At 37.2% G+C, this 13,531-nt stretch overlaps 2 protein-coding genes across 6 annotated transcripts in view; one reads left to right on the top strand and one right to left on the bottom strand.

Annotated features, from left to right (window-relative positions):
- LUBEL (Linear Ubiquitin E3 ligase) overlaps window positions 1–13,531 on the bottom strand; it is a 104,509-nt gene that overhangs the window by 5,977 nt on the left and 85,001 nt on the right. For 3 of the 4 annotated variants that reach the window (XM_083139033.1, XM_083139034.1, XM_083139035.1), the window contains 5 exons: window positions 9,262–11,654; window positions 7,589–7,786; window positions 6,384–6,656; window positions 2,198–2,287; window positions 1,024–1,371 (listed from right to left, as the gene is read on the bottom strand). In XM_083139033.1, the coding sequence (XP_082995159.1) occupies window positions 1,024–1,371; window positions 2,198–2,287; window positions 6,384–6,656; window positions 7,589–7,786; window positions 9,262–11,654 (3,302 nt within the window). The remainder of the gene's footprint in view (window positions 1–1,023; window positions 1,372–2,197; window positions 2,288–6,383; window positions 6,657–7,588; window positions 7,787–9,261; window positions 11,655–13,531) is intronic. The other variant, XM_083139036.1, reaches the window with a different exon arrangement.
- LOC146001563 (uncharacterized) overlaps window positions 1–13,531 on the top strand; it is a 36,980-nt gene that overhangs the window by 18,247 nt on the left and 5,202 nt on the right. The gene's annotated exons all lie outside the window — the stretch shown is intronic.

Below are 13,531 nucleotides of genomic sequence, written 5' to 3'. Positions count from 1 at the left end.
GATGCTTGTCTAGGTGTTGGCTACGTAGTTAGCTAACCTATCGGTAGGTGGCAGCAGTGTGCAGTATGCAATACTTGTTTTCGCATGTACAGAGCACATGGTCTGTGATTACAGAACGTGTGGTGTGGGGTGGCATGTTCCTTGTGAATAATCATGCCGTTCTCAATAGCACAGCAGGTGTTTATTGTCAAGGTGTACTTCGAAAGCAAGTTATATGACTGTTACAGAACAATTTCATGTTAGATTTCCACGTGCACCTGTGCCAAACAAGTCAACAGCAACTCAAATCATTAGTCGCTTTCGAGAAACCACGAGTGTTGCTGACAAGAAGAAGAATAGGCATGCTTCAATATCGACGGAAGGAAAAATGGAAGAGGTACGTACAGTACTTGAAGGGTCTCCAAGGAAAAGTTTGCATAAATTAACATCGCAGACAGGAATATTGTTCGGGAGTGCACAAAAGGCCACAAAGAAATTAGGTATGCATGCATACCGCATACATTGCGTACATGAACTGAAACCTCCAGACACTGTTAAAAGAATAAGGTACTGCCAGAGGTTTATAAACCAGGTGGAAAGTAATGGGATGTACTTCCTGGATAATGTGTTTTTTAGTGATGAGGCGTATTTTCACCTTAGCGGTTACATCAATAGTCAGAACAACAGATATTAGTCAACACACAATCCACACATCTTACATGAATCGCCACTGCACTCGCAGAAGGTACGGGTTTGGTGTGCGATTTCTAGACGATTTTCTTTTACGAAACCCTTGACAGTCGCCTGGTCAAACCTGTTTACATATTAATTATGGAAGTGGTTTAACCATAAAGTTTCTTCACAGAATGTGAACAATTTTGTTGTACATTGGTATCAGTAAAAATTTTGTAGTAGTCTTTCGCTAATAAATATACCTATATAAGCTGGAGTAGGATAAGGATTTTGCTGTAATATGTGACTACATGTGTTCATTCCATGCAAATTATCAAGTTTAAGCTGTATTAAATTGATCATTATTTTCACCTCTAGTAATCGCTGCAGTTCGTTAGGCTCCTTGTCACGCAAATAGAACAGACAGTTGCGTGGATGATGTGCATGAAGCCCAAGCTTCGCGCAGAAGGGGTTGACATTACACTTTGCTCCCATCATGAATGGCTTGCCACACCCACAGCAGAATTCGTACTTGCACTGAGAGCATGTGAAATGCATGCATCCTCCTTTAGCTAAGGAATAGCGGAATTTGCATTTGGGGCAATCGATGCCATTTTCTGCAAGGTGCTTCGCCAAACCAGCTGCCTGAATCTCTGGATCATTGGCATCTTTCCATTCTGCAAACTTCTCGCATGATATGCCTTCATGTTGCTTTTCCCACTGAAAGTAAAACAAACACTATGTTATGTTTTGAATTGTTTTCTCTGGTTGTTGAAATTCAAATAAAGTGATGATAAATTTTTATCTTAACAAATTAAACTAACATTCTATAGCTCTTTTGGCCTTCTCAATGGTGCAGTGGTAATGTCGTCACCTTATACCCAGTGGAGGTACATGGCACAGTGTTCAGATTCCACTTCAAACTGTAGATCCAGTCCCGATTAGCCTATCTGCATGAAGTGGACTTAAAACAACACTTCAATCAATCAATGGCTCTTTCAGTACACCATGTTTTATATTTCTATCTGAAATAATCCATCAGAAGTCAACAAATATCGAACTGTATTGTTATCTCTTGCTTCTTTTGTATTCAGTTATGCATGTTGTTTTTCTGCCTCTTGCCTTAATTAGGAGAGTTAAGATGAATTATGAAGTGTTCTGTGAGATATACACAATGATACATACATACATGCCTAACCAGAGTTCGAACCTTAGACCTCTGGTTTCATTGTGTGTTTATGTTGACCAGCCACTGGGGGTAACTTGACTGAATGGAGAAGCAGATTGAGAATATGTTACATTTTGTTTATATTTTAGAGGTGTTTTGTCCTAGCAAACTACACCTGTGCAACCTTTAATTGTCTTAGAGATGTTGAAGGTTAAAGTACTATTAATCTTGACTTCTTACTGTTTCACTCAAAATAACGAATGCACTAATCAACATAATTTACTCAAAGTCTTCACTCTTCCATCATCATGATTAACTTAGAATACAGATAATATTATTTTGAATAACAAAATCTGAACAAAAAAAAATGTTACTTACTGGTTTTCTACAGAAAGCACATGTTACAGCTTTACAGTCAGGACAAACCAATCTCCTTTGTCTAGGATTTGCAATGTATCCAGAGGAACACTGAAAATAAAACATTTCATTTATCAAAAAATGTAGTACAGTTAAGAAGTTGAGTACATGATATTTTAGAATTTTTTTTGTAAATAATATGACTGTTATGTTTCAGGTAATCACTGAAAAAAATTAAGGGGTAGAAGCAATGTATATAATGCTGTGATTATCATGGAATTAATTAATAGCATTTGTTAAACTTGCCCATAAGGAAATTGTAATGGGAAATTAACTATGGCATTTGTATTGGTGTATTGCTGGAATCTGAACCATAGAGCACTGAAGGCTACATTTCTGTTTATGAAACAAAACTCTAAAGAATTTTACTTCATATTTAGTACTGTAACTCAGCACTAAAATGTTTTAAATGTAATGTGTGATCTGGAAGAGGTGGGGTGGAGAGTAGTAACAATGTCAATTTTGGGACTACAGTATTTCCCATCAATGTAAAGTGATTTACCAGAAATTGTTGCAGCAAATAAATAAATACATCAAAATATTCATTGTTAGGCAAATTTCAAGTTTGCAGAGAAAAGAAAAAAAAAATGATTTTCATCCTTTCACAGGTATCGGTTTTGGAGCAAAGCAAAGCTGTGTACCAAATATCATCAAAATCTGTGATTATGAGGGTCAACTCCTGACTGATTTGACATGAAATGACCCTCAAGTATTTTATTTTAAACTTACTGCGTACGATAAAATTCCACAATACTTCCCTAGCTTGTGAATTGTAATAATTTTCCAAATTCACTATTTAGCAGTTTGAATTCAAATCATAGACAATAGAGAAATTAAGTCAATTTCATTGAAGATAATATTGGTACTTAACAAATCCATACCTGGATCTGTATGAGTTTATTATTTCAATTTGCAAAAACATCGATTTAGTTTAGTTTGTAATTGTCAGGGAAAATGTAAATTTTGTCCTGGAAAACCTGGAAGAGTCAGGGAATTTTATTTCTGCTTGTTTGTAGCCGCCCTGTAGATACCACTGACAATTTTTTTAAGTAAAATTGGTCGAAGTATTTCTAGATGGCAGATGCTCCAAATTCTGTTGATAATTTTAAATCTCTGTCAGGATAAAAAAAAATTGCATATATCAGCTCTTTTAAGTCATCATTCAAGCTATAAGTTTTCATATGAAATTTTTTTTGTAAATAATATGACTGTTATGTTTCAGGTAATCACTGAAAAAAATTAAGGGGTAGAAGCAATGTATATAATGCTGTGATTATCATGGAATTAATTAATAGCATTTGTTAAACTTGCCCATAAGGAAATTGTAATGGGAAATTAACTATGGCATTTGTATTGGTGTATTGCTGGAATCTGAACCATAGAGCACTGAAGGCTACATTTCTGTTTATGAAACAAAACTCTAAAGAATTTTACTTCATATTTAGTACTGTAACTCAGCACTAAAATGTTTTAAATGTAATGTGTGATCTGGAAGAGGTGGGGTGGAGAGTAGTAACAATGTCAATTTTGGGACTACAGTATTTCCCATCAATGTAAAGTGATTTACCAGAAATTGTTGCAGCAAATAAATAAATACATCAAAATATTCATTGTTAGGCAAATTTCAAGTTTGCAGAGAAAAGAAAAAAAAATGATTTTCATCCTTTCACAGGTATCGGTTTTGGAGCAAAGCAAAGCTGTGTACCAAATATCATCAAAATCTGTGATTATGAGGGTCAACTCCTGACTGATTTGACATGAAATGACCCTCAAGTATTTTATTTTAAACTTACTGCGTACGATAAAATTCCACAATACTTCCCTAGCTTGTGAATTGTAATAATTTTCCAAATTCACTATTTAGCAGTTTGAATTCAAATCATAGACAATAGAGAAATTAAGTCAATTTCATTGAAGATAATATTGGTACTTAACAAATCCATACCTGGATCTGTATGAGTTTATTATTTCAATTTGCAAAAACATCGATTTAGTTTAGTTTGTAATTGTCAGGGAAAATGTAAATTTTGTCCTGGAAAACCTGGAAGAGTCAGGGAATTTTATTTCTGCTTGTTTGTAGCCGCCCTGTAGATACCACTGACAATTTTTTTAAGTAAAATTGGTCGAAGTATTTCTAGATGGCAGATGCTCCAAATTCTGTTGATAATTTTAAATCTCTGTCAGGATAAAAAAAAATTGCATATATCAGCTCTTTTAAGTCATCATTCAAGCTATAAGTTTTCATATGAAATTTTTTTTGTAAATAATATGACTGTTATGTTTCAGGTAATCACTGAAAAAAATTAAGGGGTAGAAGCAATGTATATAATGCTGTGATTATCATGGAATTAATTAATAGCATTTGTTAAACTTGCCCATAAGGAAATTGTAATGGGAAATTAACTATGGCATTTGTATTGGTGTATTGCTGGAATCTGAACCATAGAGCACTGAAGGCTACATTTCTGTTTATGAAACAAAACTCTAAAGAATTTTACTTCATATTTAGTACTGTAACTCAGCACTAAAATGTTTTAAATGTAATGTGTGATCTGGAAGAGGTGGGGTGGAGAGTAGTAACAATGTCAATTTTGGGACTACAGTATTTCCCATCAATGTAAAGTGATTTACCAGAAATTGTTGCAGCAAATAAATAAATACATCAAAATATTCATTGTTAGGCAAATTTCAAGTTTGCAGAGAAAAGAAAAAAAAATGATTTTCATCCTTTCACAGGTATCGGTTTTGGAGCAAAGCAAAGCTGTGTACCAAATATCATCAAAATCTGTGATTATGAGGGTCAACTCCTGACTGATTTGACATGAAATGACCCTCAAGTATTTTATTTTAAACTTACTGCGTACGATAAAATTCCACAATACTTCCCTAGCTTGTGAATTGTAATAATTTTCCAAATTCACTATTTAGCAGTTTGAATTCAAATCATAGACAATAGAGAAATTAAGTCAATTTCATTGAAGATAATATTGGTACTTAACAAATCCATACCTGGATCTGTATGAGTTTATTATTTCAATTTGCAAAAACATCGATTTAGTTTAGTTTGTAATTGTCAGGGAAAATGTAAATTTTGTCCTGGAAAACCTGGAAGAGTCAGGGAATTTTATTTCTGCTTGTTTGTAGCCGCCCTGTAGATACCACTGACAATTTTTTTAAGTAAAATTGGTCGAAGTATTTCTAGATGGCAGATGCTCCAAATTCTGTTGATAATTTTAAATCTCTGTCAGGATAAAAAAAAATTGCATATATCAGCTCTTTTAAGTCATCATTCAAGCTATAAGTTTTCATATGAAGTTTGCCGAGGCATATTATAGCCGCAATAACTGCTGTAAAAGGTTCTTGGCTGCAATTTATACACAACTAGATAGCTGCAATGGCTGATCTCATATTGCATTTGAGCACAATCAGTCAAAGCTCTTCAAGCTGACTGACTTTAAAGCTACAATATCTTGGAAAATACACTTGTTGCAGTGCTGTATAGATATTTTAAAATTCAGAATGCAACACAATAATGGAAATTTTACAATTTTATGCAGTATGAAATGTTGTCTGAACCTACCAGGTGGTTATAATTAAAGTGACGGTGTTCAGAGTGGTACAGCACGGGCTGTAATGAGAGTAGCAGTCTGAAACTTCGTAGATATGCTAATGAAGCAATGCGCTCGCGAATTATGCAAAAAAAAAAAGTTCCAATTCTCGCCACCAGGGTGAAAAATGGCGCTGTAAGCAGTCAAAACTTGGTATAGTTACAGGAAAAACACTATAAATCGCAGAAAACAATACTCTTTGTAATAAAATATCGCTACAATTTCACTATTCGAATTACATGAACATTACTAAAGGAAAAAGCAACAAGCGTCACCAACAACAACCAGGGAGCTCACACAATGGTTAGGCAATTTCACCGACTTTGACGTCAGAGTTACGGAAAATTCCACGTTTTGACTGCTTACAGCGCCGTTTTTTACCCTGGTGGCGAGAATTGGAACTATTTTTTTTTTTGCATAATTCGCGAGCGCATTGCTTCATTAGCATATCTACGAAGTTTCAGACTGCTACTCTTATTACAGCCCGTGCTGTAGCACTCTGAACACCGTCACTTTAATTATAACCACCTTGTACATACCTTCACACACCATCTGAAATTGGGATCTTGCATTAAAGTACGATCTCTAAGTTTCCTTTGAAATAATTCATGCACTTCTGCATCTAGAATGTTTTTAAGAAGAATATCTAGGTTGCTGAAATATTCCAGTGATTCGTCATCGTTCTCTAGCTCGGGCTCCTTGCAGAAGGGACAGACACAGTCTGCAATATTCCTGTCCTGAACCTGAATGGTGAAATAGTTCTTTGCACAATCTTTGCAACACCGGTGTGTACATTTCAACATCGACACCATCTGAAATAGAATATTATTTCAGTACATAAATTAATTTAGGCTTACAAAGTTTATTTACAAGTGAAAGTCAGTAGTAGGTGACAAACTGGTGTGGGTAGCTGCGAAGAGTAGTGAGTCATTTCTAAAGGTGTCATCAGGTGGCAGCACAATCCAGCTTGATGATATTCAGTTAGCAGATGCACATATGGGCAGGTCAGTTTAGAAATGGCGACTGTGCTTGAGTAATGTAAGTTGAGATTGCATGGGTGGAGGAGATGATTCAAGCTGACAGGCAAGTGATGATAGACAACACAGCAACTGTGATAGATAACATAGCAACTGCAATAGAATGTTCGCATAGTTTAGCCTACAAAATAATGCATGATCGTTTGAATTTCCGAAAAGTGTGTGCATGGTGGTAGAAAACATTTTGCGGATGTTGAACATGAGGTGTGAGTGTGTTTGGGACAGCAGCCCAAAGACATTATGCAGCAGGTTTTAGGTGACTGATAAAGTAAAGCAATACGTGGATCAATGTTAGTAGGGGTTATGTCAAAAATAAAAACTTGTTTCAAGTCAATATATCACTTAATATTTTTTCAATAAGTATTTTTTTTTTTTTAAATAAATGTTTGTGGCCTACTTACTGACTTACTTTTGTATTTAACACTTGCACTGCCACATAGTTTTCTGTTACAGTTATCCCCAAGCCACTGTTTATATAGGGCATGCCATGCTTTGCAATGAAACCTTTATTTCCCCATTTTTGCTGTTTGTGCTTTGAACTTTGCTTTAATATAAACTTAACAGAAGGGGCAGAGGAGTGTAAGGGTTTTACTTAAGACTCGACTAAGGGAGAGAGTGTGGAGTATGTATACACCAAAGGATGATGACACTCAAAATAATGCAGTATCCACATAGATGTTAAAGCAATATACAAAACTCAGCAATACCTGTTTCATTGGATACTTTCCAGTGCACAGTTCACACTCTTGTTGAAGAAATGCAATGGCTGAATAGATGTTGCTGCACTCTTGAGCTGCATTGATGGACTCTTCTTCCTCGAATTTTAATTCCATGAGTTTCACTGCAAGTTCAGCCTTTTCATATGACGTTACATGGCCCTCTGCCAAGTATCTTCTTACATGTCTCTGTGTGGAACAATGTTAAAAAAATTTAGTATTTTACACCTTTCAAGAACATAATTAACATTTGATTTCTTATTTTTGTTTATGCAAACATTTTTTTAGAACTGTTTGAGTATCATTGATTGATTGATTTGTTGTTTTAAGTCCACTTTATGCACAGATAGGCTAATCGGGACTGGACCTACAGTTTAAAGTTTGAGTATTATAATTTCAAATTTATTTTCATATATTATTCACAAATCTACATCATGTATTTCTTGAAATTCATCTTTGATTATAATTTTAACAGTTGTCAAGAATACTATACATTTTTTCAAATTAATATGAATTTGCCAATAAAAGTTTCAACTTTTTATATTTTTTTTTTTACAAACCACACTTTTAAACTTGCAAAAATGATCCAGAATATCCATTTGTTCATGTTACAGGATTTTAGACATGGTAAGCTATTAATAAAGACACGAAAAGTGCTAACATATCCGTGTACCTGTTTATTTAATTTGATTAAGCCCATGAAGCAGACTAGAATAAGTTTCGACATGGATGGTGACTCGACACCAAAATTAATCGAATTTAACATACAGGAGTGGATACGTTAGCACTTTTCATGTGTGTATTATTACACTTGTTCTTGGAACATATAAGTTCATACTTACCTGAATCATTATTCCTGTTAAAAAACTTGGAAGAAATAGCAAATATTTAAATTCTGACAATGAGAATACATAATCACTTAATTTATTGCAAGAAAGGTGCGATATAGAGAAAATATTCTGTTTTGCTGTTACATCAAATGTGCAATAGTCCTATTTGTAAATCTGATTGATTAGCAAGTATATGTGACAGAAGAAAGTCATCTAATTGAATTTTAAATTCAACCTATACTTTTATAAGTGATGTTCTTTCAAATATATTTTTTTCTGAAATATGCTTTGATATTCTGTCTGTTGTGATAGGATATAAAATTTGGAAATTTCAGGTGGGATGCATATCAAAATAAAAAAGTTACAAACATGTGTGTCTCAATTTTATCTTTACTTTTTTTCTGATGGCCAAACAATTTGGAGAACATTTCAAAGTTCACAATATAAAGACTTAAATATGATATTTAAGGAAGATTAAAAGGAATACAGGCCTTTTAAAACAAGAACACATGAAGAATATCTGTAATAGAAAATTTATAATACACAAAAAATACATATAAACCTCTAATTCATAATTCTACAAACAGCACAGAATAACGCAAGCATCACAGATATATTTTTCATCATAATACCTGTTTTGTTGTATGAATATAATCTGGTATATATATATATATATCAATAAAAAGCTGACAAATGATAGGACATTTCAGGCAAAACAAAACCAACTAATATTGACAGAAGAATACAGCAGGTGGGAATTGTGAGTAACACACAACAGGCACAGGTTGCTTCCAGATACCAAGACCAGATATGTCATGCTAAAGAGTGACCTACCTCAAACTGAAATTGGTCCATAACCGTTGTCTTCTTAGCTTCACCTTCAACTGAATCAGAAATCTCAGGGCCCTTTTGTTCACCTACAACAGATTGCATTTTTGTCTGCGATAAGATAACGGCAAGTGCAGGAGATTTTTCAGGTTGCTTTTGAGATTGCACCGAAACTTCGTGATGGATATTTGCTTTATTTTGTGCGGAACGTTCAATGCTCGCCAATATTTCCTTCTTGGGCATTTGATCAAATGGTATTTGGATTGTCTGTCTTCTGCGATCCAAGATGCTAGGTGTGGCCTCCCGTCCCGATTGTGTACTGTGGGAGTCAGTTTTTCTAACAGGTGTATGTTGTCTCTGTGTAGCAGGTTCAAGGGAGGTATCCCTGCTGTTCGTCGATGACCTTGAAGCATTTTCTGTATTAGTCTTAATGGCATTTTCTGAATGTGTGTCAGGCTTGCCAGCCTGTTCCATCTTTTCAGTGTCGTTTTCCATAGACCCTTTCTTTGTTTCTTCGATTGCGTTCTGTTGATGTGGCTGTTGTATATTATCGATTTCACACACCTCATCATAGACTACCACCTCGTCATTTGATGGTGACATTTCCTGCTTCTCTGGCGTGAGTACGTGTTTCGATTCATTGCCAGTTTCACTTTGTGTTGAATCCACGTTGCCATCATTAGCAATTTCAGTATCACTAACTGCATCTTTCTTCTCTGCTTCATCTTTAGGTACCCATTGAATAATCTGAATCATTGTGTCTTCTTTGACTACTTGAGTACCCTGCTCTGTAGATGTTTTTGTAACTTTTGGTTCTTGAGTAGTTTTATCTGTGCTTCCTCCTACAGTTGTTTCTTGTGCTGAAATTTCATCTTTTACCGGTTCTTGTTTTTTGATTTCAGTGGGCTGTGCTACAGTTTCTACTTCTGCTTCTAAATTTGGTGAAGTTTGGTGTACTTGATGAACTTTCTTTCCCTTTGTTTGTGCATTTTGAGATGGTGGTGCTGGTGTAGTAGCCTGTATTTGTTTCTTCACACCTTCAGGTGCTTTTCTAACATTTTCTTTCTTCCTTTGTTGTGTTTTTTGTGCTTTCTTTGCCTGTGGTTCAGTCTGTATATTGACATCCTTTCCATCTTTCACGTGTATATCTTGCTTTACTAATTGTGCAGCATTCGTTTCACTTTTTTCATGCTTGTCCTGTTTCACCTGCAAATCCTTCGTGACCGCTTGTGCAGCATTCACGTCACTTTTTTCATGTTTACCATCTTTCATATGGATATCTTGCTTTGCTGCTTGTGCAGCATTTCCAGCTTTCATCTCATCTTTTTCATGCTTGCCATTTTCGAATCGTGTTTGTTGTGTTGCCTTTTCAGTATGCATTTCACTTTTTTCGCATTTCCCATGCTCTTGCGGTACTGTTTTTACAGTCACTTCCATTTGCGTGGTATTTGTTGTTTTCTGGTCTTCAGATTTACTGATCTTAGCACTGACAGAATCTACTGAACAGGTGTCGTCTTCTACTTGATTTTTATTTGTAGGAACATCTACCTTTACATGAGATTTTGTACTTGATATATTTTCTTCTGCCGTTTCACACTGAGTGTTTTCTTTCTTTTCACTTTCCTGTACACTTGCAGTAGATATTTCTTCTTTCATTGCACTTATCTCGTCAAGTCTATTTGGCACCACATGGTCTGCATTGCCACTGACATCTCTAACTACATCAACTTTCACCCCAAGCATGGATGTGGTTGCATTTTGAAAATTGTTTTTTGGAAGATCCGTTATATTTTCTGTTGCTTCAGTTGTAGTTTTCAGATCATCAGTACTTGATATTTCACTTTCCTCTACAATACATGATAATTCTGATATTTCATCAAAATTACTTGAGGCTCGTGTTTCATTTCGACTATCGAGTGGACTTTCATCATTCTGAGTACTAGATCTTAGATCATCAGTAGTCTCAGATTCTACTCTACTACTGCTTAGATCATCAATTTTTATGTCACTTTCCGATGCTTCCACAGCATCAATACTGATGTTACCTATCAGTTCTTCGTCCAAGGTCACATCCAAAGTACTGTTTTTAGTATCGTCATCTCCATCTAGAGATATATCCATCAAGCCAACGTCATGGCATGATAGCGATATATCCTGAGATGGTGAATCAATCGTAATTTGTTCAATCTCCAAAGGGGTGTCTTTCTGACTCTCAGACGTTTGCTGTTGTGTTGATATTTGTGTTTCTTCAGGAGGAGTTTCACTGCTCTCCCTACTACTGAGTTCATCAGCACTGTCTATACGTTCTAAAGGACTCACCGCTTTATTCTCTTCGGGGATTTCCTCTACCTCTACATCTGATTGGGCATCGACAAAGTCGGCCACAGATGCACTGTCCTCTGTAAAGACAAGATGAGATTGTTTAATTTTTGCATGAGCTCATTCTTGCACAAGTAAAATGTATCGTGGCACACATGATTGAATAATAAAAGATCTCATTACTTGTAAATACACTGGCTGACAAAAAAAGTGAAGCACCCAGAAGGAGTGGTCGAAGATTACCCCATTTCGGTATACCTGCATACCATTGATGTGTGAGTAAATGATTAGATGTACAAGGATCTGTAATGTGCAGAACGCCCACCAGAGGGCATTTGTGACGTCACCTCCTGTTGCTGATAAGGTGGGACAAGTCACCTGCTGCGAGTCAGACAGTGCAGCACGAAGTTCAGAGAGGAAAACGAAGCATCGGCGATGCCTTGCAGGTGCGTTAGACAGCCGATCCTGCAATTGACAGCATTTGACAGAGGCCGCATTGTGGGACTGCATGAGGCGGGTTGGTCATATCGGGCAATTGCCAGGCATGTGGGCCATTCAGATGTCACAGTGGCCCGATGTTGGAATCAATGGGTACATGAGGGCACCCATGCACGTCGTGCAGGTTCAGGTCGACCAAGAAACACCACCCCGAGGGAGGACTGTCGTATGGCACTCCAAGCAGTGCGGGATCCCACAACTTCGGCACCCGTCATCCGAGAACATGTACTGGACACTCTACAACATCCTGAGAGTTCCCGCACAGTGTCTCGACGACTCGCATCCGCCGGATTCGGGTCCTACCGCCCCATGCGCCGGTTGCCGTTGACACCACAACACCGACACCTGCGGTTGGTGTGGTGCCGTGCTCGGGAGGCATGGACAGAGGACGAATGGCGTCGCATCATGTTCAGTGATGAGTCCCGCTTCTCCATGACCTCCGATGACCATCGTGTGTGGGTTTGGCGGCGTCGAGGGCAGAGGGCACATCCTGCCTACATTGTGGAGAGACACACAGGTGTGACCCCTGGCATCATGGTGTGGGGAGCCATTGGATATGCGTTCAGGTCACCTCTAATAGTGCTTCGGCAGACTTTGACGGCACAGCGATACGTCACAGACATTCTGCGTCCACACGTCCTACCCCTTATGGCACAGCACCCTGGGACAGTGTTCCAACAAGATAATGCACGCCCACACACAGCCCATGTGTCTATGGACTGCCTAGAGCATGTTGAGGTCCTCCCGTGGCCAGCACGATCCCCGGACCTCTCCATCATTGAACATGTGTGGGATGACATTGGACGGGGACTCCGTCCTAGTGCCAACCTGCGGGATCTGGAGGGACAGCTGCAACAACTGTGGACGAACGTGCCTCAGGAGAGGATCCAAAGGCTGTTTGACACTATTCCGAACCGCATAAGGGCATGCATTGCGGCCAGAGGGGGTGCGACACCCTACTGACCTGGCGCCACCATTCCACCTGTAACTGCCAACGGGCTTGACTCTTGCATCCTATATTGTAATCAGTTCAATAAAGGTACATGGACTTTCAGCATATGTAGTTTCATTCACGTCCAACAACTCCTTCTGGGTGCTTAACTTTTTTTGTCAGGCAGTGTATATATATTAATTGCCTTGATTATGTTGGCTCACTTAGCTGGAATTATGTACACAAACTATGCATTTAATTTTTCACACATTAACAATGATACCTTTTTGGAGAGATTGTGATCTGTAACACAGGCCAAGTTCAACAAACTGCTGATTATGAATAGTGCCAGTATGATAACCAAAATCAGTAAACCTAATTTATTTGTTCGCAAGTAAAATTGAAATTTTATTATTTTATACATAGAAGTGATTAAGAGCTTTGTGAAAGAAGAGGAATTTCAATAATATTTAACTGCGAGGAGCTGAATAAACAATAACAAGACTCAAACATAATTCTGGTTGCATT

This window comes from Lepisma saccharinum, chromosome 17 (genome assembly GCF_977018435.1).
Source record: "Lepisma saccharinum chromosome 17, izLepSacc3.1, whole genome shotgun sequence".
Lineage (NCBI taxonomy): Eukaryota > Metazoa > Arthropoda > Insecta > Zygentoma > Lepismatidae > Lepisma > Lepisma saccharinum.
The sequence above is the reverse complement of the archived record's forward strand: the minus strand, read 5'-3'. Positions and strand labels throughout refer to the sequence as shown.